The 22,829-nt window shown below is 38.2% G+C and overlaps 1 protein-coding gene across 17 annotated transcripts in view; it reads left to right on the top strand.

Annotated features, from left to right (window-relative positions):
* GNB1 (G protein subunit beta 1) overlaps positions 1 to 22,829 on the top strand; it is a 44,560-nt gene that overhangs the window by 14,982 nt on the left and 6,749 nt on the right. For 6 of the 17 annotated variants that reach the window (XM_074609652.1, XM_074560257.1, XM_074609654.1 and 3 more), the window contains 8 exons: positions 5,105 to 5,167; positions 6,608 to 6,659; positions 14,550 to 14,657; positions 15,343 to 15,381; positions 17,128 to 17,234; positions 19,021 to 19,084; positions 20,171 to 20,333; positions 22,011 to 22,077. In XM_074609652.1, coding sequence (XP_074465753.1) covers positions 14,601 to 14,657; positions 15,343 to 15,381; positions 17,128 to 17,234; positions 19,021 to 19,084; positions 20,171 to 20,333; positions 22,011 to 22,077 — 497 coding nt within the window. In that variant the 5' untranslated portion in view covers positions 5,105 to 5,167; positions 6,608 to 6,659; positions 14,550 to 14,600. Of the gene's footprint in view, positions 1 to 2,416; positions 2,541 to 5,104; positions 5,247 to 6,607; positions 6,660 to 14,549; positions 14,658 to 15,342; positions 15,382 to 17,127; positions 17,235 to 19,020; positions 19,085 to 20,170; positions 20,334 to 22,010; positions 22,078 to 22,829 lie in introns of all 17 variants that reach the window. The other 11 variants (XM_074609651.1, XM_074560258.1, XM_074560256.1 and 8 more) reach the window with 3 other exon arrangements.

Raw genomic sequence — 22,829 nt, 5'->3', positions numbered from 1 at the left:
TTAAGGGTATTTGCTTTTGACATTCTTAATAATTAAAAATTTGATACTGAATATGTGCAATTTCTGTTCTTAAAATAAGTTATCTTCCTATGCCTGTCCCTTATTGGGAAGTGTTAGAATGCTCTTAAATGTGAATTTCTCTCAGACCAAGACAGAAAAGAAGTAGTTAAGAAATCTTTTGACTTGTGTTGCTAAAGTAGCAACAGTTATTATATTTGTGAACTACTTCAAAGGTCTCCTAATGCCTTTCTTTCTAAAAAGTGTGATATTTAAATGTTTGACTTTAAGCATCTGTTAAACTCTTAATAACCAGTTCTTTTATTTTTTACATAAATTTTCTGCTGTACCTAGAATTAAGATTTTTTTAAATAATTCACATAGCTTGCAGATGTGTTTAGAAAGGACTAATGAAGTGACCTGTTATATTCCAGATTTTTATGCTTAAATATTGCATCAGTATGATTTTAATTTTTTTTTTAAATGTAGGTCATGGGATTAGCATGAGGAAATGTGAGTATTCTGGCAACATAGGGATGCTGTCTTCCGTGAAGACAGCTTGAGTTTGTTCATTGTTGGTGGCAGGAGATGGACCACTTCACTACAGAGCTGTTTATTGCAAGTGTGTGTCCCTGCCATGATCCTAAGCATTGTTGTCTGCTGATTAGTATTCTATTTTGGGAAAGTGATAAACCATCCAAAAAGTTTACTTTCAAATACTTGTTAAGCATAGGGAGGGATGAATCCTTGGGTCTTCGAAAACCTAGGCATGTGGGCAAATCTGATGGATTATGCAAAGCACATATTGCTAGAGTTTGGTGGCTTTCAGTAGGTGTTGTGTCGCTTTACTGTGCGGTAATAACCTCTGGCGTATTGAGGAATCTGCACACAGAAGTTAACTTTTTTTGGGAATTATTCTGTAACGTTTTTGGAGGAGACAAAAATGCAGTGTTTCTCTGAGACAGTAATTAGAATTTGGGACTTTGAGTGTGAAACTGTCTTATTGAAATTCAGGCTTTGCAAGGTCTTGCAAGGTTTCTAGATTTGTTAATGTCTGGCTTCTCCCCTCAATTTTCTGAAATAAAGGCTTTTTTTCTTTTTTTTTTTTTCTTCTGAGTACTACCAGCTATTTATGGTGATGGTTTTGGGGTTTTTTTTGTGGGTTTCTGAAGTGCAAAACCTGCTGTCCTCACTGCTCAGTTGAACACGGTTTAATGGAAGGCCATGTTGGTCAGTCAGGAGCTGTTTCATGTAGCTCTGTTACACCTGGATTTTCCTGTCGTATGTGCTGTTTTGTGTGAATAGAGTACAGGATGAAGGAATGTAGCTAGAACTTCGGAAGGACACTAGAACTGACCTTTATTCTTTTTATTGCTGTATGCAGCTATGAGAAAATTATTTTCCTAATGCAGTCTTCTAGACATGTCAAGCAGAGTAGAAAAAGTGCACAAATTTCTTCAGGATGAAAGCATTTCCAGATTTCTACTACTAGAGACAGGTAGGGAAGAGGTGGGGGGAGGCGGAAAAAGAACATGTCACTTGTAATCTTAAAGATCATTGCTCCTAATAGGGCTGCAACCTTATACTATTAAGTCATGACCGGAGCTTGAATGTATTTTCCTCAAAATCTTCTGCATGGGAAACAGGTGAAGGATTTAATGTACCAGAAAAACTTGTCTTTAGACAGTGCAAACACACCAAAACCTATTTTTTTAGAATCTTGCCTTACCAGGTATTCTGCAGGGTTTGTTTTTTTTTTTTTTATCCACAAAATCTCTTAAGTATTAACATCGGTGACCCTTGTAGAAAGCTACCTAGTTAAAATGGGGTCTCTAATTCAAGAATTGAGCTATGGGTAATAATGAGGCATTTGTGAAATCAGTTTGTTCAGTTACAAGTATTTTTAGCTTGTGCAATTATTATTTTGTACTTGCACGCTATATGGAAAATGGAAATTTGTTCATTCTTTAACCGGCTGATGTAACTGTTGCATAATAAGCATTAACACTTACCGACCTGATATTCACTTGTTTTGCGTGTACTTCACACTAATATATGGAAAAATGTCTACTGAGCACAATGACTGCTTCAGCTGGAAACTTGGCAATTCTTCAACACCAGAAGCAGCCAATCCCTCCCACAAAAATGGTCCAGCCATGCTAGCTTTTGACTACAGAAGTGTTTTCAGTAAGTTTTCAAAGGAGTTGTACAATCTAGCACTGTCCCTACTAGAGTAATCTGTTTTGCAAACCTGTCAGTAAGGTATTGCTTGCATTTCAAAGCTTATGTGCTTGGAAATTATAGACACAACAGATGGCTCCCAGAAAGGAGACATCAAATAAATGAGAAGGGGTTGTATCCATTCACTGGAGCATATTTAGATTTATGAATTTGTAATTATTATTTTATACTTATATAGGCTGTCCTTCAAAGCTGCTGTTGGAGGAGGTGACAGCAAAGACTAGGCTTTCTGGAATACTGATCTGTACAACAAGAAAAGTCTGAACTAGAATTAACTCTTGGAGGAGCACATACATATGCAGGTACCAAAATGTCCTTCAGGTTTCCAGCTCTCTGATAGAACTGTTTGTTGGTAGTTAGGACCAAACCATCAAACTGAGGATAGGTTGTTGGGTTTTTTTGTATATAGAATAGTCTTGAAGCATAGCTTTAAATTTCAGACTTCTAATTACTGTTGCCTGGTGGCATAATTGGAATTTCATGTTGTTGGCAGTGATTTGGAAAGGTCATGTAATCTCTTGGGCATCAAGATACTGTGGTGTGATAATAAACAGCTATGTAGACTGTAAGAAATAATTTTAATAAACTAACTTGCAATTCCCGGTTTCACAGACTACCGTGTAGTTGATACATTATAGTGGTGATAAGTGTTGGGTACCTGACCAGAAGCATCTGCACGCTAAATTAGTAACTGCCTACATACAGCTGTCCTTGCATCCCCTTTCAGATGGAGGCATGTCGATAAGGAAGATTTACCATTGCAGCAAAGTAACTTGATTTGAAATTGTTGTTTTACCTTAATAGTAATATTGATGCTTGCTAGTAGGTTTTTGATCTTTGGTATTTTTTCCCCTCCAGTGGAATCATGTCTGGTTGAGTGCCTTGGATAAAACAACCTTATGTATCGCTCTTGCAGGAGGATGTGTTATGCAAGAAATTTTTAAAATTCAAGTGGTGTAATGATCATAGAAACTAGTTTTTACTAGTGTTGATTGAGATCTGTTTTAAACTACATTGATAAAGCCGCTCAAAATAATGTCTATACAGAAAATTGCACATTGATAAAATCCCCCTCTGAGCCTTCTTCAGGCTGACCATGTCTCTCAGCCTCTCCTCATGTGAGAGATGCTCCACCCCCTTAATCATCTTCATGGGTCTTTGCTGGACTTTCTCCAGTAGCTCCATGTCTCCCTTGTACTGGGGAGCCCAGAACTGGACTCAGTACTCCAGGCGTGGCCTCACCAGTGCTGAGCAGTGGGCAAGGATCACCTCCCTTGACCTGCTGGCAATGCTCTTCCCCTGCAGTGCTGGATGCTGTTGGCTGTCTTTGCCACAAGGAACAATTGTTGGCTCATGTTCAGCTTGCAGTCAGACAGGAGCCTCAAAACATGAAGTGCTGTGCCTCTTGTGGGGACTGGAGTGGGGTGGGATCCCTCCTGCAGCTGTGCTGGAGGTATCCCTGCTAAAGAGGAGTTGGTGTTGCCTCTGCTGTGTCCGTGTCCTAACAGCAGGGGCAGTTCCTTCCAAAGGCTGGCGAAACCTTGTCCCAGGGGCTAAACCAAACCTTCAGTTGGGAGATGTCTCGTGTGATGTGCCATGCTGTGCCGGCCTGGCCTCGCATCAGGTTGGGCGTGACTTGGTGGGGTGTTTTAAGAAGCTGGAATGCTTTTGCTGCAGTTCAAATATTGGCATTTGGCATCTAGTCAATCAATGTATGTGTAAAGCGGTCTCAAGAAGGTGTGCAGGTGGAATTAACATCCAGAATATTTGGGTTTTAAGTCTCTTGTTGAATCTATAGGTCAAGAAGAAAAACGTGTCTATGCAGCTCATGGCTTTGGAGAGGGCTACAGTGAATGTATTCAACTTCTAAGGAAGTTGCTTAATTTTGGAGAGTTGTTCAGATTTGCTGTGATGTTAAAGTAAAATACTTCTAACTGCTTTCCCTACTCTTCAAAGTCCCTTTTCTTCCTTTCTTCCCTCTTTCCTTCCCTGGTTTCCCCAACCTCATGAAAAAAGTTGTAGTTTCTTCTGCAGAAGAGTCTTCATGTGAAGACTTGTATTCTCGTGGATGTTGGAGTTGGGAGAAATGTTTAGGCTCGTTTGTCACCTCAGTGTAATTACTTTGATATCCTTAAAGGAAAAAGAATTTTAGGCTGTCAGCAGTTAGTAAGTACCTGGCGTAGGGAAGCTTTACACAGAAACAATGATGCTTTTGCCTTCTGGAGTTACTCTGTCGGTGTGCTGCTTTACTGGGAGCAGAAGGCAGTGGGAACATGGGGACACTGGGTACACCGACCATGTGTAGGGCTGGCTGACCTCCAGGCGCTTTGGTATAATGGTTTAACCACTTGAACCGTGCTTAAAGTATTCTGTGGCACTTTTTGTTCTCTCCTGTTTTAGAAACCCCAGCTCTTGATGTCGAGAACCTCAAGCTCTCAGCTAAGCAGGGTTATAAGGGCCGATTGAGGCAGTGTCTGAAGCTGGTTACAAGAACTCTTTCTTTGCTGAACCAGTGCTGTGGTGTGATGAATGAGTTGCCCTGTAATTTTCATGTTTCTTTTACCAGGCTACATTTTAGCTAAAAATGGAAGCTTGTGGCAAGGCAGATCTTTTTTTTCTTAAGTAGCTTGTCTGCTTTTGTTCTTAAATGAGCTCCATTTTTAATGTAGACTTGAAAATATCTCAGTTGCTAGGATTGCATTTTGCAGGCATCACAGGATGCTTTCAGCATACCTAACTGAAAACTTAACCTGGTTTGAAAAATATACTAAACTTTGTGGAAAAGTTTGCTGTTATGCTTCCTTACTCTTCTTGCAGGCTGGTTAAAGTAGCTTTTTTGTTTTGTTTTTGTTTTTCTTTTTTGCAGAAGGCATATGAAATCTGCAACACCTCTCCTGCATTAATGAGGGTGCAGCACAGGACAATAATGGTGTGTGTTTTGGCCTTTGCTATTGTGTATTCTGTGTGCTGTTAGTGTTCCGGCTTAATTTTACTTGTTTACATTTCAGGTAATTCTTTCAGAATTTCATTAGATTTCATTATCTCTGCAGTGGGGGCAAATTTTTCTGTCAAGACTTCTGAGAGTTGAATATAGTTGATCTTTTTCCAGAACTTAAAATGGTCATGTCATGTGTTTGTGTCTTGGGGGGGATGGAGTTTGGCCTTTAAGTGTGAGTTACTGTTTTATGTCTAAAAGTGTGTTGTTCTGGCAGTAACAAACAAAACTGCTTACACTGTGATGGTTTCATAATCACAGTATTAAACTGTTCATCTATAAATGAGCTTGGATGAGGATGACCCATATCCTAAGTAGCTTAACCTCCATACGAGACACTGAAGGGGTTTGTAAATTTTCCGGCTAATAGTGACCTGTAAAATCAGAAAGATGCATTACACGGAAGCATTTCAGTTTAAAGCATATGAAGTTGTGGACTGGCTTTCTGATTTAAGACTATTTTGCTTCAGTACATTCTTGCTTTGCGCTTAGAGTAATCTTCCACTGTCCTGATGCAGCGGCTCTGAAGACGCGCACTCAGGTCTCCAGTGACATCCCCTGTAGCCCTTGTCTTGCTGTGGGGGGGAGACAGATCGCAGGTGTTTTCAACGCATAAGCGGTTGTCAATGTTTCAGATCTTGGGGTGACCTATAATTATTACTTTGTGCTGCCAGAGGAAAAGAATTGTTCTGAAATTTCTCGCAAGAAACTTTTTCCACCTTGCTACAAAGTCAGTTTGTATCTTAAATCATTTTGGTCTTCCAGGCTGCAAGTGTGCGAGTTACTTAATGTGTCAATTTTTACTTTTTAATATCTTTAGTCATTAGAAGTCATAACTCTTCTAGAAAAGAGTGTTGTGCTCTCGCTTGAGCTCACTAGTAGGAGGTTTATGTAACTTCTTTTAGTCAAGTAGCTATCTTGATATTTAGCTGTGCTTAGAAAGCAAGCACACCTCAGGAAGAGTATTGAGCAGAAATGATTTCAATGCTTTGAAAGTGCAGATTTGGGGGGGGGGCACTTTGTAGTACAGTGAAAATTAGTCTTGTATGAGTGAGACAATGTTTTGTTACAATCCTGAACTCTTTAATGGTATGGACTTCTGTATCACTAGGGGAGTGATAATGATCTGAGGATTGCAAGAGTATTTTTGGAAAAAGAATGTTAAAAGCTTCTCGATATGAGCAGTCTTTTGGTTATGTTAGTGTTAATAAAGCAATGCCCATTTCCTTCATGAGGACAAGCCTTCTGTTTAAGTTAGCTAACAAAGAATAGTCTGTGCTTTGATAGTGTCTTGATTTCTGCTAGATTTGTTAAGAAATTGGTGTTATTTCTTGATAATTGTACTAATTCTGTTTTGTTTTTTTTTTCTTCCAGAATTTACATGTTTGACAGCAGAAGTTGGCTTTCTACTGCAGTGAGAGAAAATGTAAGTAGAGAAATAAGGTCATTTCTTTTTTCTAGTGCTTGAGAAACTCATAGTATTTTTTAAAAGTGGCTAACTTCAGGTTTTTAGGTGTTAATCTGTCCAGGCCTAAAGTACCTGTTTTCTACTTTAGCATGTGTGTTCTTATGTCAACAGGAAGGATTTTAAAATGGCCAGGAAACCTGCTAAATAATAGATGTTAGTGCCTGCCTTCTTTCAGAAATAGAACTGGCAAAGCAGAGGGAGACCGTAGATGAAACTGTTTCATCTCAGTGGGGCAGGGAACTGTAATAAATAAAATGATGAGAATAGTTATTCTCTCATGAATGAAAAATTACTTATCCGCCATGTTTGACAAAAGAAGGCCAAATTTCTTTTGAGCAAAGTGGCTCTTGTCAGAATGTTCCTTTCAATGTGTCAGTATTATTTAAACAGAACCTAAAAGTTTCAGAGTTTATATTCTGTGTAATCTTAATTATTACTAATATTCTTGGAACAGTGAAGCCTCCCTTACATCCCAGACTAAACTTTAAATGTTTCTGCCTCTTGTGAAGCCCCTTAGGCTGTGAGGAACATACTAATTATCTGTGCGTTTTGTAGAAATTATTCGCTCAGTTAAATTTGTTACTTTCAATTACTAGATATTGACCTGTTTTTCCAAAAGCAAGCAGCGAGCTATCTTCCATCTTTTTCTCTAAACCTGTCTGCTGAGGTGCTCTCTAATGAGTTACCTTGGTCAACCCCAGTAGACACCTCCAGTGTTCTTTTTTGAAGGAGCAGAAACTGAAACTTAACAGTGTTCCCAGTTTAGATAAGCCATTGCTTTTACTCAGTGGCATGATATTTTCAGTATTTTCTGTCCTATTTTCTATATAACTTTTTGTTTTAACCGGGGCTGGATATTAAGCCAATGTCTTTGAGCTACTCAGTGAGTGTTCTACAGGGTGGTTTGGTTTTTTCCCTGCAAATAAAGTTTGTATCACAGAAGCTTGTGTGATTCTGTACATTTCTTGTGTTGTGTTCCTGTATACCTTTTATATGATTTCTAACTTCTAAAATTATCTATACTTTTTTTTTTGGTGACCACTGTACCTGGAGATGTGTGTACTTTCAGGATCAGGAGGCACCCCTGAATTTTTTTATCTTCTATTTCGGATCATGTAAATGGGAGAGAGAACATCTCAAACTTGTTCCACAAGCAATTCTAATCTTTCTTACTGTGTTTTCTATTGAATAAAAGTCAAATAGAAATCAATATATACTTCCGATTAAATACCAAAAAACCCCTCAGCTTTTCAAAGGCAATATGATGTCAAAACATTGGAACTAACAGTGGATTGTGTATAATTCCTTTGTCATTGTGAAAATGTACAAGCTGCTGTGCATGTTGCTAATAGGATTTATGGTATCTAATAGATGAGCACAGCTTCATTTAATCAGGTGACCTGCTATGAGACTGTCTGGTAGGCGTAACATGAACTCATTATTAAGGCTGTAAAGTTCTGGCTCTGTTTTTGCAAATGATGTGTTTTACTTTTCTTCTGGCTGTTTCGTGCATATTGGAGTGATGCTTGTTAGCAGGAAAGATGTTGAGGGAACAAATTTCAGACAGCCTATTAATTCGGGAGAAAGGTGATTTGGCTAACCTTCTTAGGAAATTACTGTACTTGGGTAATACTTTAACAATATAACTTTAAACCCTCTGTGTTTCCAAATTTTATATCAACAGTGGTTTGGTGGGATTACTTTACTTTTTGGTAGTAGTGATGTGTTGTAAAAATACCTTGTAGCAAACAAAGTTTGGCCATCAAGGGATAGAAGTTCTAAATATTTGACTTAATGATAGCTGTGATTTCAAATCTGTCTTCTCTTAATCTGTAAAGATTAATTCACAGGGCAGGCTATTTAGGAGAGGATGGAAGACTCCATCCTTTTTTATCCTACTGTTTTTATAGGAATCGTGTGAGAAAATGAAATAATGAAGTGTTTAGTAAGCATTGCCTCATTGCTCTTGCCAGGTAGTTTTAGAGAGGAATCATATTTAATCCAAGAATATGTGTTTGGGTGAGTTCTATTCAACTGTTCTCATTTCTCTTATAATGTAGGCAAGCATCAGTCTGCGCATAAATGTGATGGCATTAATGATACATTGGTTTCAGTAACTGGACTTAATTGGATAAACAGCTTGAGCTCTGGAAAGGACATTAAAGTTGTACCAATGAAACGAGTGAATTTGAGTTCTTCCTTAGCCTTCAAATTGTCCTGTCACTGTGTTCTGAGTGGTGAGCTTTACCTTTAAGTTAGAATTATTATGCTGGGATCCGAAGAATATCTCAATTTGCAGGAAGTATGTGGAAGTTTTGTAGATTTCATAACACTTTCTACTCAGTTCAAAGAATCTGTGCAGTTGTTCAATGTGTAACTGACTGCCTGGACATATATAACTTACAGCTCATGTAGTTTAGACAAAAACAAGCCCAGAAGTTGCTCTTTGAGATGAATGACACGATAAATCCTTTTGACATAGTTGAATTGTGAAGTTTTATTGTATATGGAAAGTAACAAATAAGGTGAAAATCAACAAATTGATTTTCCTATGTGGGAAGCAGAGGAACAAAGTGACTTTTCTGTGGGTAACTTGTAAGAAGAGATTAGATGCTCGGGTCATTTGGAGTAGTGAAGAATAGCAAACTACCTTGCAAGTACACATATTGTTGTCCCTAGCAAGAAGAGAATTATCTGCAAGGTATACTTGTCAACAAGATTAGGGGGAATTAGGCTTAAAGCAGAGACACTTAAGCACTTCAGCCTCTGGAAAGGTCTTGAGTGAGTTCAGCAAAGTGAATGTGTTATTCTTGAGAAGCCTGCCTTCAAGAACACAGTAACATATTCAAAAGAAAGTGAGGTAAGCATGAGTTTGGCTGCTACCTATTTCTTCACAGCTATGATAGTAATTTGGGAAAAAAGAGTGTGTAAGTTGAGTATTGACTTTTTGCATGGGTTTGCTTGATTTAGAAATTTAGTAACTTCTTTCAAAACCCCAGAAATAGAAGCATTGTCCATATCAAGCTTACAGTTTCTCCTAGAAACCTTCTTTTAAAATGGGGTTAAATGCCTTTAGGACATGCCAAGAAACAAAAATATATTTTGTGATGTTCGGTTGTGCTAGTTTACAATGAGCATAGATCATATATTGAACACTCCCTGCTTGTTACTTCTGTGTCTATAATACAAATAAATCTGTATAAAAATTTCCCATGTATCGAGTGAGAATAGATAAAAATATTTGTTTTCCCATACATTTTCCTGATCTTACCTGTTGTTCTTTCTGTTCTAAAGATTTATTATTTTTTTTTAAATGTTAGGTACTAGTATGCTGTGCTGATTTACAGTATAGCTGAAAAGTACACAAGAGGATGGAACCCTTCTCCCCCGCCCCCCACCCCGGATCTCATATTTCTGCCATAAATCTAATTGCCTAAGACTTAGTGTAAAAGAAATAGAGGAATAGCCAAGTTGGTTGGCTGGTTGTCCCATAAATTTCACAGTCTGCTTCAGACAACTCCCATATTTTGATGCCTTTGGCTTCATTAGGATTTTCTTTTCCTGAGTGCTAGTGAGTTCAGCCATGTTGGCAGGAATTAGAACTTCCTGTTGATGTTGAAACAACAAAGACTACAAAGGGAATGTGGAAATCGGGTTTAAACAATTCCTGTGGATGCTGTCAGAAATGCAGTTTGGAGTTTGGAGTTGCTTGGAATGCATAACTTGTAACTCTAAAAGTGTATCTAACTTATTATATGGATATATGAGGTTACAGATGGAAAAGACATCAAGGGTTGTATGCATTCAGCTACTAATTGTCATGCAGTAAATATTTAAATGAGTCCTACCTAGCAAGGGACTGAAGGTTGAGATCCATAAAAGCTGCTGGAGCAATAGTAGCTGTTAGGTTCCTTGAACCCCTTGCTGCCTGGCATAATGGAGAACAGTGCCTTGCATGTGGGTGTAAAGGTTTCTGTAGTGTTGGTAAACCATTTTGAAGTTGTTCATTAAAAGGAAGTTTTCTTTAAAACATTAGTGAGTGGCTGTCTTGATGTGGAGTTCAAAAAAAAAAAAAAGCATTTGAGGAGCTTGGTTGCACAGTAGGTAGGGCAGGTTATGTATACGCATGTCTGACTACCTGTATGATAAATTGCATTTAGGAAATGATTCCGAAGGTTGGGTTCCATTAGTGCATTTAGTTAATTCTTACAGATTGTGAAGGAGTTTGAAGGAGTTCTGCCCCTGTGTAAAGTGGGGCTTGGAAGAGAATGGAGGCAAAGTGCTGAGGCAGAGCACTGTCTTGAATGTGATGCGAGAGTTTCTTCTGTTAACTAAAGTATACATATAGTTACTGTGCTAGGCCTTTAAAAGTGTACTGAAGGTTTTATTTTGTACGAAGACAGGCACGTACATGCTAGTTAAGCTATGATATCCCATCTACTGGAGACTTATGTCCTTTCAGCTTCTTCTATGGCTGTATCAAAGTTACTGCTTCTGTGTTACTGCAGATGGTGCTCAACGTTATTGAGCTGCTTCACCTGCTTTTGCCATCATTGCAGTCGTACCCTCCAGCGCACGCTATATTAAGCAGTAAGGCACAAGCATGAAATAAGCTTGTATGATTTGTTTTAAACTCAGTAAATGCAAATAATCCAGGGTGAAACTACAGGGTTCGGTTTCTGTGAACATTCTCAGTGTGACTTTTTTCCTAGGATTAGCGTTCATCTCCTTAGGCCTCTTCCTGTTCCATACAAAGAAGTTTTGTTTCATTTAAATGTGAGAGAATTCTATTGCATAGTGCGCAGATTCTGGCAGAAATAAATTGGCACTATTCTAAACTGTATGTTACAGGAGAATGTATCTGCTTTGACTGACGTTAGATTATTCATCCTATTATATTTTTAAATAAAGCTGCATGTAAATCTTCAATGTAGTTACCTGTAACTCTGCAGCTGGAATTCTGGTGTCCTAAATCTTTATCTTAATCCCATCGTTGAGTTGCTGTGACCTTGAGCAGAACATTTAAGTTTTGGATCGTGACTTCTTTCTCTGAACTAGGAATGATACCATCTCTGAATTCTTTGTACTCTGCTTGGAGAGGTTGATATTTGCTTAGTGGGAAATGGGTTTATATATTAACTTAGAGAATGGCAGAAATAGAACAGGGTATCAAAAAGCTAAAAGATCTGAAAATGTGCAGTTTATTCTTAAGAACAGTCTTTAGAGTTTCTTAATTCCTTCATGACCAGAGTGGTGCACGCTGTTTCCCAATGGGCATGAACCACACAGGAGCTGAAGAGAGTGTGACTGCCTGCTAAAAACTGAGAGACCCAACCCCAGAGTGTTTTGTCTTAAATGTAGAGTGAAGAAAACATCTTGAGAAACAAAAGAGCATTCCAAAGAAAAGAAGGTGGTTGTAGGATAAGAAAACACTCTTGATGGGTTTTGTCTTAACTGGATTTTGGACTAAGCTGAACAAGCAATCTTAAAGGGGCTTAAAGGTGACCCTGGAACCAGAAGAGAGAAAGAAGAGCCCTAGTTTCATAATAAAGTGAAAGGGCTTCGAAGGTGTGTGAATGGAGGTTTTGAGACAGAAGCTAGCTAAAATTCCTTTTCTAAAACACTTTGGGTTTCAGAGAAGAGCATAAATTTATAAATGGTGGTGTGACAAGATCTGACATTTGTTCCCTGAGGACATCTGTTTGGAATACTACCTACTATGAGGGGAGCTCCAAGATAAGTCTGGTTACGTGGGATAGCAATATTTAGGGAATGTTAAAGTCTTAATAACTCTTTTGAAACTTCTTTTCTTTGACAGTGATGTTTGCTCTACTGCTTTACTTTGCCTTCACAATATGTTGTCTGTTACTGTGACTGGATAAAAATTTGGAAGTTATCATCATCTTTCTCCTTGGGAAGGGCTTTAGGAAAAAACAAAACCCGCATGCTTGCAAAGATAAATAAGCTGATTAAATCTTAACGGAATAATATGTAAAGCTGCTAGCAAAGCATTTGCTTTATTTAATAGTAGAGGGTCAATTCTGGCTAATAAAATGTTCCAAAAACACACTACCAGTGTTTATTTATAAATTCCAGGTGCTGTATATAGCACTTGAAAATGGAACCAATTATCTTGTTCTACAATAAAAGATAAACTTCATCAGCACGTTTCTTCAGCATCTTATATTGGTATCAAGCTACAGAGATTCTAAAACAAAAAGTTTAAGAACAGCTGAGTCTTAGGTATGGAATGCTAGAGAAAATGCCAAAAATATCTTTCTGGAACAGTGACTTTTAAAGATAAGTTGTATGCTTAATGGAAAATATCTATATGCTTACTAGACTGGAAAACAGTACAATAATTGAGGAATTCTACAGGCAATAGTTGAGGTTGTTTCAGTGATAGTTCTGTTTTGTTGAGCCCCTCTCTTGCTGGCTACAGAGTACAGCAGCCAGAGGGGTGTGTGTTAGTAATTTAGTGCTTATTGATGCTAGGAAAATAGTCTTAGAGGAGGAAAGTGTCTGTTGGCAGTGGTTTCTCAAACTGCTCTCCTCAACCTAACATTCAAAAAATGCTAATATTATTCTGACAACATGTTAATGTTAGAATTCATTCCGGAAATCTCAGGGAAACATTTTAGCAATTAACAAGTAAATATCTGTACAACGTTGGTGAGTGGTCTCCTTTTATCCAGATATCAGAACAACGTTTCTCATAACTGCTGAGTTACAGACAGCGTTCATAGAATCGCCTAGGTTGGAAGGGACCTTTCAGATCATCTAGGCCGACCATCAACCTAACTCTGACAAAAACCATTGCTAAACTATATCTCTAAGCACTATGTCTGCTGTCTGTTTACGAAGTCATATGCTGTCTTTTTACAGCATTTTGCTGGTGTTTGTGTCAGTCTGTAACTATTTAAGGTGTGCGTTCTTTGATAGGAGGATTCCTTACTCTATTCTTAAGACCTACAGAGAAGTTCTGACTTTCCTGTCTAACATTAGTGTTATCTGCTAGTTCACTCTTGGGAAATTTGAGTTTATACAAAACTGAATCAGTGTCCTGGCTTCAGCTGGGAAGGAGTTAATTTTCTTTCTAGTAATTGCAGTGAAAGGAATGTCAATAATACCTATTGTTTTTAGTTGTTGCTAAGTGATGTTTACACTATACAAGACATTTTTCAGCTTCCCATAGAAGCATGGGCAGAAGGGCGGGATGGCCAATGAAATATTCCATACCATAGACCTCATGCTCAGTATAGAAATGGGGATTACTTGGGGGCGGGGGGTGGGTGGGGGGTGTCTGTGATCAATCGCTGCTTGAAACGGTGCAAATTCACCAGGTGGTGGGAGTGACCCATGTCATAATTATTGTTATTTTTCCTTTTCTGTTATTGTTTCTATTAAACTGTCTTTATCTCAACCCAGAAGGTGTTGGGTTTGGGGTTTTTTTTCTCCCTTTTCCCCTTTTTTTTCTCCCCATCCTTCTTGGGGTGAGGCAGGGAAGGGGAAGGGGTGAGCGAGCGGCTACGTGGTTCTAGTGGCCAGCTGCGGTTAAACCACGACAGTCAGAAAAACACTAATAAAAAAAAAAATGGAAAAAAGGGGCCTGAAGGAAAGGAGTAAGTCCAAATTATATTTCATTTACTGTGGCTGGAAAAAAACCCAAGCACATCTGTGTGTGATAACACCTTATTCTGAAGAGATTTCAGAAATATTTTCACCTGTATTCCAGTACTTAACCAATCTGCCCTTTCTCAAGTGCTGTTTGAGATGGTTGAAAGGACTTGTCTAGTAATTTCAAGCTATGAGTTCTACTAATTCTCATTATTATCACCTCTCTTCCAGATTTCTGGTTGTTTCGGAGGTGGCAGTGAAGCACACCTTTAGCACAGGAAAATGAGTGAGCTTGACCAGTTACGCCAGGAGGCTGAGCAACTGAAAAACCAAATCAGAGTACGTATTGTGTCAGTGGGTCTTGAAGCCACGGTACGGATGAATGGTCACTTGTGTGTCTTGAGGAGAACAGAGATGGGCGGAAATGATGCATTAACTTAAATGCTTTCCCAATGTCAAAATTAATGTTGTGGATATTCAGAAAGGGCAAGCACATGTAACTGCTTTAGGGAATTACTGTTTGGTCTTTAATATTGCTTAGAAAACCGTAGTCACAGAAATAATGCACAAAATGGATTAGATCAAAATGAATGGTTACTGAAGATTTTCTGAGCCAGGCCATAGCCAATGTTAAGCAACCTCCTGCTTAAAATAAGGTCAGCTATAAGGTTAATCTGGGCTTTGTCCAATTAGGCCTTGAAAACCTCCAAGGATGGGATGGCATGGCCTGTCTGTACAGGCGGTTCCATTGCTTGACTGTCTTCGTGGTGAAAATCATGTTACCTTTCTCTCAAAAGAAGAAAAGAAGAAAAATTTGAAGTTAAATGTTCAATATGCTCAATGTATTTTGACAGCAGACAGCATATTATGGTCATGCTGCAGTTAGGATGGGTCCTCTCTGGATGAGGCGCAGAAATGCTTTCTAAACCTTGTTTTGAGGGTGCTTGATCAGCTTGACAAAACAGAGAATTGAGTATGAAGAAATGTACAGAACTTCTTCCAATTTCTCTTTCTTCTGTTGCAGGATGCTAGGAAAGCATGTGCGGATGCCACCCTGGCTCAAGTAAGCATTTAAGAGTTTAATGTGAATTAAGAAAACTTGTCTCCTTTGCAAAAAGAAAATACGGTATACGAAAAGTGCAAGTGAATCTCTTTTTGCCTCCTTTATCAATTCTTTGATAGGTGGTTTCTTCCAGAAATAAGTACATTGCTTATGTTTGTCCAGTTACTGAGAGCCGTGGCCTTGAGCAGTAGTTTCCTTAAGAAGTGACTCGGGGCACATCCCTACTGCTCAAGGGAAAATAATGCAGGGGAGCCCCGTTGTTGTGCTACGGTTATGGTAGTAGTACAGTTGCATTACCGTGATAATCGGAACCCTAAGACCTGCTGAGGTTTAACCTGCTTACTAATTTCCACATGATGCTGCACTTCTGTCTGAACTGGCTAATAGCTTTGCATCTTGCTGTACGGTCACATTTTGACCCTATTGGCTTGGCTTCAGTCAACATCCACTTGGGGAAAGGAAAATCTCTACTCCATAGTACACCTTACGGAGATACGGTGGGGTTTTTCCTAGAAATTTGATAGGAATTTCGACTGAAACAAGTTGTTATGGCATTGAAAGAGGTGGTGAGCTTTTGCGGTTTTGTTCGTTTTTTTTTTTTTTTAATCCGTTTACTTGCCACCTACTTCAGTCCACTTGCTTCAATGGTGACTATTAAATCCTGTGTGTCTGATTTAAGATAATTGGTACATAAGTGATTGATGTCAGTTCATTACTTTAAAAAGTTACTAAAATATTAAGTAAAAAAGGTATACCAATATTTATTTGAGTGTATATATCTTGTGGTCTCATTTTGTATGAGGCGCAATGTTGAGTATTTTCCAGGGTGAAAGTATGGAAAAAGAAAGGAGGAGAAAAAAAAAAAAAAGCCTTCAGTATTAGTTGGTACAAGAGATGTCCCCCATGAAAGGAGTTTTATGTCAGGAAATACTCTTATCTGTTCAACTGAATCCTAAGCTGTGTTGATCGCCTTTCAAAAGAAGCAGAGGTCTTTGCTCAAACGCACTTGCTAAAGAATTTTGTAACACGGAGACATGAGAAATATGCAGACATTATCCATAAAATAAACTTGAAAACTCTTGGACTTGTGATGTGTACTACTTACAGTACTGGAAGTGTGTAGTGCTGCTTTGGTCTTTTTTAAACTGGTACTTCTCTCCAGGCTGGAGGACTTATATAAAATTTAACAGTTTAAGGACAGCTAAACTGCTTACTTCCTCACTTTGCTAATCACTTATTCCAGAGACTACTTTTTTCTTCAAGAAGTTAAATAAATCGGGAATACTATGAATTTAATAATCCCATACTTGGAAGGGAAGGCCATTTGGATCTGAGAGTTATTAATTCATCCTTTAAGAGTGGAGATGTTTAAAACCTGCTATACCTCCCCACACCCACCCTTCTGGAAGAAAAAAATTGTTAGACCACCACATTTATCTATACAGCAGTAGAAAACCCAGATCAAAGGTCTGAAATCCTAGAAATCTAAGAAGATATGACCTAAACAGAGTAATTTCTGAGAGTCTTTATAAATGCAGTAGAGAGGCTGCTTTCTTCATTTTGTAAGGATGTAGTACATAAAATGATGTAACTTTTGATTAGGCAATTTTAAAAAACTCATTCAATATTCAAAATGTGGGAATTTGGTCTGCATTGGAATGCTCATTTAAATGTAATTGTGTGTGATGTGTTACTTCTGGAACTATGGAGTGAAAAATGTAATGTATGACACCATTCCTTTTCCAGATCACAGCCAATATTGACCCAGTGGGGAGAATTCAAATGCGCACTAGAAGAACACTCCGGGGACACCTGGCTAAAATTTATGCAATGCACTGGGGGACTGATTCCAGGTGGGTACTAGCGATACAAAATCGGATCACGGGGCTTCGCTGTTCTTTGGAAAGTGGAGTGCACAGGACTCTTATTTTTCCTGCTTCTATCACTAGGTACCACTAATTCCAAGAGAACTCAGACAACCAAGAGAATTCACCAACACTTAATGCCGCTTTTTTCCTTAAATGTCTGTGTTTTTGTCATCCACATCTAAATTTGGTGCCAAAATACCAGCGTTCATCTACTTGCCTGAAAAATACAGTTGTGGTACCACGTGAATTCTGAGGAACTGTGGAGGCTGAGTAGATTTCATTATCAGTTGTCTTATTTCCTTAAATGCTCCCTGTTAGCTACTGATGTTCAGTTAGGGAGAAACTAAATGATGCTGGTATCAGCTACTTTCATTCTCTTTTCTTTCCAGGAATTTTAAGGCACACTAATGACAGCAAATTTTCAAACTTCAGTTAAAAGAATATGTTGTTGCTTCCTTGCAGGAACAGATTAAAAAAAAATTCCCCTTAGGAATTTTTAAGTTACAACTAAGGAGTTTGTAAGTTAGAGATAGCCTCTTTCTGCTCAGGAGAGATTTTCAAAGGAAGCTTGATGTCGTTAAAATTACCTTCTTCCCGGATTTGTGTAAACAAGCTGTGCCTTGTGAAAGAACTGCCTGAACTCTTGTGTGTACGCATACGGTAAATACACTAAAGCAAAATAGCCAAGTGCTTAACAAAGCAGATGGTGTGCATCACGAAGGTGTGTTTATACTTTTAATTTCTCAATTGCTTAGTACTTAAAAATCAGAACGAACACAATTGTTACTTTGAGTTAAACTTTAGTGTTTTGCGCCTCAGTTTTCTATGCCTGTGAAAGAAGCTAATTCCTCGCAGATATGTAGAATTCATTGCTTCAGGCATCTCTTTGGCATATAGCTTATTTAAAAGATGGGGATTCAATTTCTTGTTTGGCAGAAGTGTTTCCAGACAACTCTAAAATATAACCTAGAGCAAAAAAAAAAATAATGCAAAGAGACTGGAGTACTTCGATGATTGCACTGTATTGTTCAGCTCGGAAATGGTCAGGAGATGATGCACAGAACAGATTTGAATACCATATTGAAGTATTTTATCCAAAATGCCTTAAAAAACGTGGAGACTATACAGGCTTTTCACATCAGTATACCTGATCTAGCTTTAAACACATTAAAAGCAGATTAAGAGAGCTTTGACCAATGGATTAGGTGCATCATGTTTCAATCCTGGTCGCGGGGCAGGGGCTTGAGCTGGTGTTGATTTAGAGTAAAAATCTTCCTAACGCTTCCCCTTCCATTAGGGATATCTTTGCTAGGTTTCATTTTAATTTCCATTGTGTTTCAGTGCCAGACGTTCATTCAGAGTTTTTGGACATCTTAGAATTTAAATTCCTGTTTTTAAAAATAGGAAAAAGGAAAACATCTGAAGCCTGTGTGTAGGACACAGAAGCACTGATTCCATGCAAGTTTTCTCCCTCAGTTTTCAAGATTGAGATGTTAGTTACATGGCTACAGTTGTTTTTGAAGTCAGAATGTGTTAACATATAGGTGTTCCATCACACGTTCCCATAATATTTAGCATGGAAATTGAGTACTTGCAAAATTATTTTTATAGTGCTAATAACTGAATTGGGTAATGCCGCACTGTACTTAAATGGTTTCAAGTACTTTGCCCTTGCTAATGGAGACAAATGCCATCACAAAGATGTTCATCACAAAGATGTTCCTTCTTGACTTCCTGCAATGATTGTGGTGACCTCCTGTTTCCTCTCCAGGCTTCTAGTTAGTGCCTCCCAGGATGGCAAACTTATCATTTGGGACAGCTATACTACAAACAAGGTAAGACTAACTGGGATGTTGCTATGTAGTTCAATTGTAAATACAAAGGAAGGAAGTGTTACCCGTCATGATTTTGGTTGCGTTACTTTCATAGTCCTAAGACTAAATTTTGAATCCTCCAAAACAATAAAGTTTGCACTTAAAAAATATAGCGGTGTCTGAAGTGCACTCTGTATGTGCACCACGAGTGGAAAACAATGAAACACTTAATTTTAGAGAATGTTTTGATTTGTTTTGATATAGCAGAGAAATTGATCAATAGAGAGCAAGAAGTAATTGGTGTGTTGCACCAGAAGGTCAGAGATTTAAGCATAGCCATAGTAATTTATTGGCTGCAGTTTATTGAAAGACCCGACATATGTTACTGTAGCAGCAGAGGAACAGACAGTAATCTGTACCGTTTACTTAAGAATGCAGGAAGATTTTTAATATTGCATGAAATCTCACAATATGTTAAATGATGTGATCCCGTTCTTAAAGATGTTATGAACGGATTTGGAGGATGAAAGCAATGAGTTAACACGACAGAACGGGTTTATCTTCAATGACTTTTAAAATGAAGTTCTAAGCACAGAATGACAAGGGAACATGGGGTAGTTGTTCAAATACGAAGCTTGATTGCTTGCCATGGGTTTCCAAAGAAGGATTTAAATGGCAGTGAAAGTAGTGATTCCCTTACTTTTTCATTCATAGCATAACATCTAAGCCTGGAATTGGCAGTTTTGCTGACTGTACTTCGAAGTCAATATTTTCCTGCCCAATAATAAACCAATAGTAATCAGAGCACTGAAATGAAACAACTTAGTTTTTACTAAAATTGCTGATTAAACTGGATTCAGAAAAGGCGAATCTGAGGTTTTCATTACGTCATTACTTAGTCTGATGAGCTGTATGTGCAAGTTACGCTCAAAATAATTTGATACTTAAGCAGCCAAAAAATTAAATTTTTTTTTCCCCCACTGTTTTTGACTTGTCCTTTTGACTAAAAGACGATGGATGGCTCGAGAGACAGGTGAAAAACTTCCTGATGGTAAACTATTGTATCAGTTGTTTTGCAGATGAAATACATTAATGTATTGGTTTCAGGTGCATGCTATTCCCCTGCGTTCATCTTGGGTCATGACTTGTGCATATGCTCCTTCTGGAAATTATGTGGCTTGTGGTGGTCTTGATAACATCTGTTCCATTTATAACTTGAAAACTCGTGAAGGGAATGTACGTGTCAGCCGTGAACTAGCTGGTCACACAGGTGAGTGCCTGTTCAGAATGATCTAAGTTACCTACGCACATGGTGAAGGCTTTGTTGTTTTTTTAGATATAATTTGCTACTTAAAAATATATGCTTCATTGTGCACCTCTATTTCTTGGGCGGGACCCTAGCAGCATACTGCCTTTTTTAAATGGCTTTCTCCTTCCTTTTTAAAATCTTCTTTTGTTCAAAGAGTATGATCCTTAAAGAAAAAAAAAGTAATAAGAATGTGCTTTAACTTTTCATAAGCAAGACAGCTGCCTTCTGATGGAGCTATTATTTAGTTGCAGAGGTTTGAGTTCTCATTGCTTCCTCTTCTGTTTTTCCTTCTCTTCCTTCTCTCCAAAATACAGTAGCTTAATTCTTGCCTTCAGTTTCTGTTTCTAAGGTGGGCTGTCTTGTGATCGATGAGAAGAGACTGTTTTTTCTTACAAAGCATGATTTATGTAATTGAGAGGAATTATGTACCCTCTGGGTGTAATTAAGGGTGTGAGAATGCAGTGTTGATCTGACCTTCAGATAGTGGTTGTGATATGACCAGTAAGGTGATTCCTAAGAAGGTATTCTCTTCTTCCCCGGCCTCCCTCCTGCCCTTCAGGACCCAGGAATGGGAATGATGTTTGAACACAGGGAGCTTTGGCTTTCAGTTTGTAGCCATGTGGCGTATCAAAATAGTGAAAAATATTTTAGCAATAAAAAGAGCGTTACTTCTGTGATAGTCTAGCTGCTTAATGGTCTTTATGGTTATAAACCACGTAGCTGGGGAACCATGGATGTTTACATAACATGAGACGCAGAATTTTGCTGTGATGCAAGGGACATCAGAGGAGCACATCTGAGACCTGAGCGGTTTGTGTGGAATCTTCTCAAAGAAAAGCAGCTCAGTGAAACTGTTCCCATTGCGGAATGGAACATAGCCCATAGCTGGAAGCTGTTGTTTACAGGTTTTCAAGTTTTGCTGTGGTTTGGATTTTCAGAAGACGTTTGTGAAATCGAGCTGGCTGGCAGGACAGACTAATTTTGTAATCAGTGCTGTTACATTGATAGTTTGGCATGTGGTACTTCAGTACAAAGACGCTTCAGAGCATTCAGATGAACTTCTTTGACGCCGCTGTTGTGAAACATCCAATGTATATGCTCTGTTCTTTGTACTGACCAAGAATGTAGTTTATTTTTTCTCAATAGTTGTATGATACAGTTGAGGTCATAAGCATTTGTTGCTCCTGGATGCAGTGACATACAGATCCACTTTCTAAGAAAGGTTAGTGTGCAGAGTGCAAGGTTTCCTTTACTTCTCTCCAGCTTGGCTGGTGGATTCCAGGTTTTTGACTCTCTGCTCCCTCTTTCTTTTCCTCATCCTCTCCTCACTCCCTACCGAAAGCAATATTGGTAAGGTGTTCCCACAAGGGTGTCTGCCCTGTTTGGGTAAGCCGCAATACCAGTCTATCACTGTGCTAGTGTAGTGGTTGGATTGGGCATGGTCTGTAAGGAGCCAAAATACATTTTTCTCCAAAATGCTGGAGGTTCCTATATAAAAATTGTCTGAGTTGTATTTTAGGCTTCTATAGTAGTTCTTGCTTCATATTCGGAGAGGAAGAAGCAACATGTAAGCAAGCCAATATGTGATGTGCAGAGTAATCTCTGGTCTTATTCATCAGCTTCTTATTTTGTTTTCAGGATACTTGTCATGCTGTCGTTTCTTGGATGATAATCAAATCGTTACCAGCTCTGGCGACACCACTTGGTAAGCAGTAAAATTTTGACATGGTTGTTAGTAATGACTTTTCACAGCTATATTTTTGAAGGAAACTTTATTCTTCATAAAACTAATAGTTATCCAGAAGACTAAATGTGATTAATTATTGTTCATATGTCATGTTTTTACTAGTAATGGAAAACTTTGTGTCTCAAGTTTGTTAGCTTTGGCTGTTTAGTTATGCCCGTGCTCTGAAGAGCCTGACCTAATTCTGTGTTAAGATGATATGGGAAATTCTTTTACTATAACTATTTGGCTTTCAGAAATAAGTGTATTAGACTAATGACTTTTCTCGAAGTTTTTTGGTATGCAGTATTTATTACTTAGTCATGTTTGGATTTTTGTAATGCAGGATTTAGTTTATGTTCCTATTCAGAAGAGCTCCTAAAAAAAAATTCTACAGTGACAGCAGATGGGGTTTTTTGAGGAGAACGTAGGTGTGTGTCTTAATAAATACTAGCTTCTGAACAAAAAAAGATCTCAATCTTTTTTCACAGATTTTTCTAATGAAAAATTCATTAGATTTTCCTAATGAAAAATTTCATAAATTTTTCTAACTAGACTTTCTTTTTCTAATTCTCAAAAAGCATTACAGCTCTCCCAAGCAGCAGTTCTGATAGCAAAGGCTGGCTAACAAATACCCTTCCTACTCAGCGTCAGTCTCTTTGAATGCCCCTCTATTGGTCCACTGAATCGGCGTAGCTATTGAATATATACATATTTTTTTATACAAAAATGTT

This window comes from Larus michahellis, chromosome 16 (assembly GCF_964199755.1).
Source record: "Larus michahellis chromosome 16, bLarMic1.1, whole genome shotgun sequence".
Lineage (NCBI taxonomy): Eukaryota > Metazoa > Chordata > Aves > Charadriiformes > Laridae > Larus > Larus michahellis.
The sequence above is the reverse complement of the archived record's forward strand: the minus strand, read 5'-3'. Positions and strand labels throughout refer to the sequence as shown.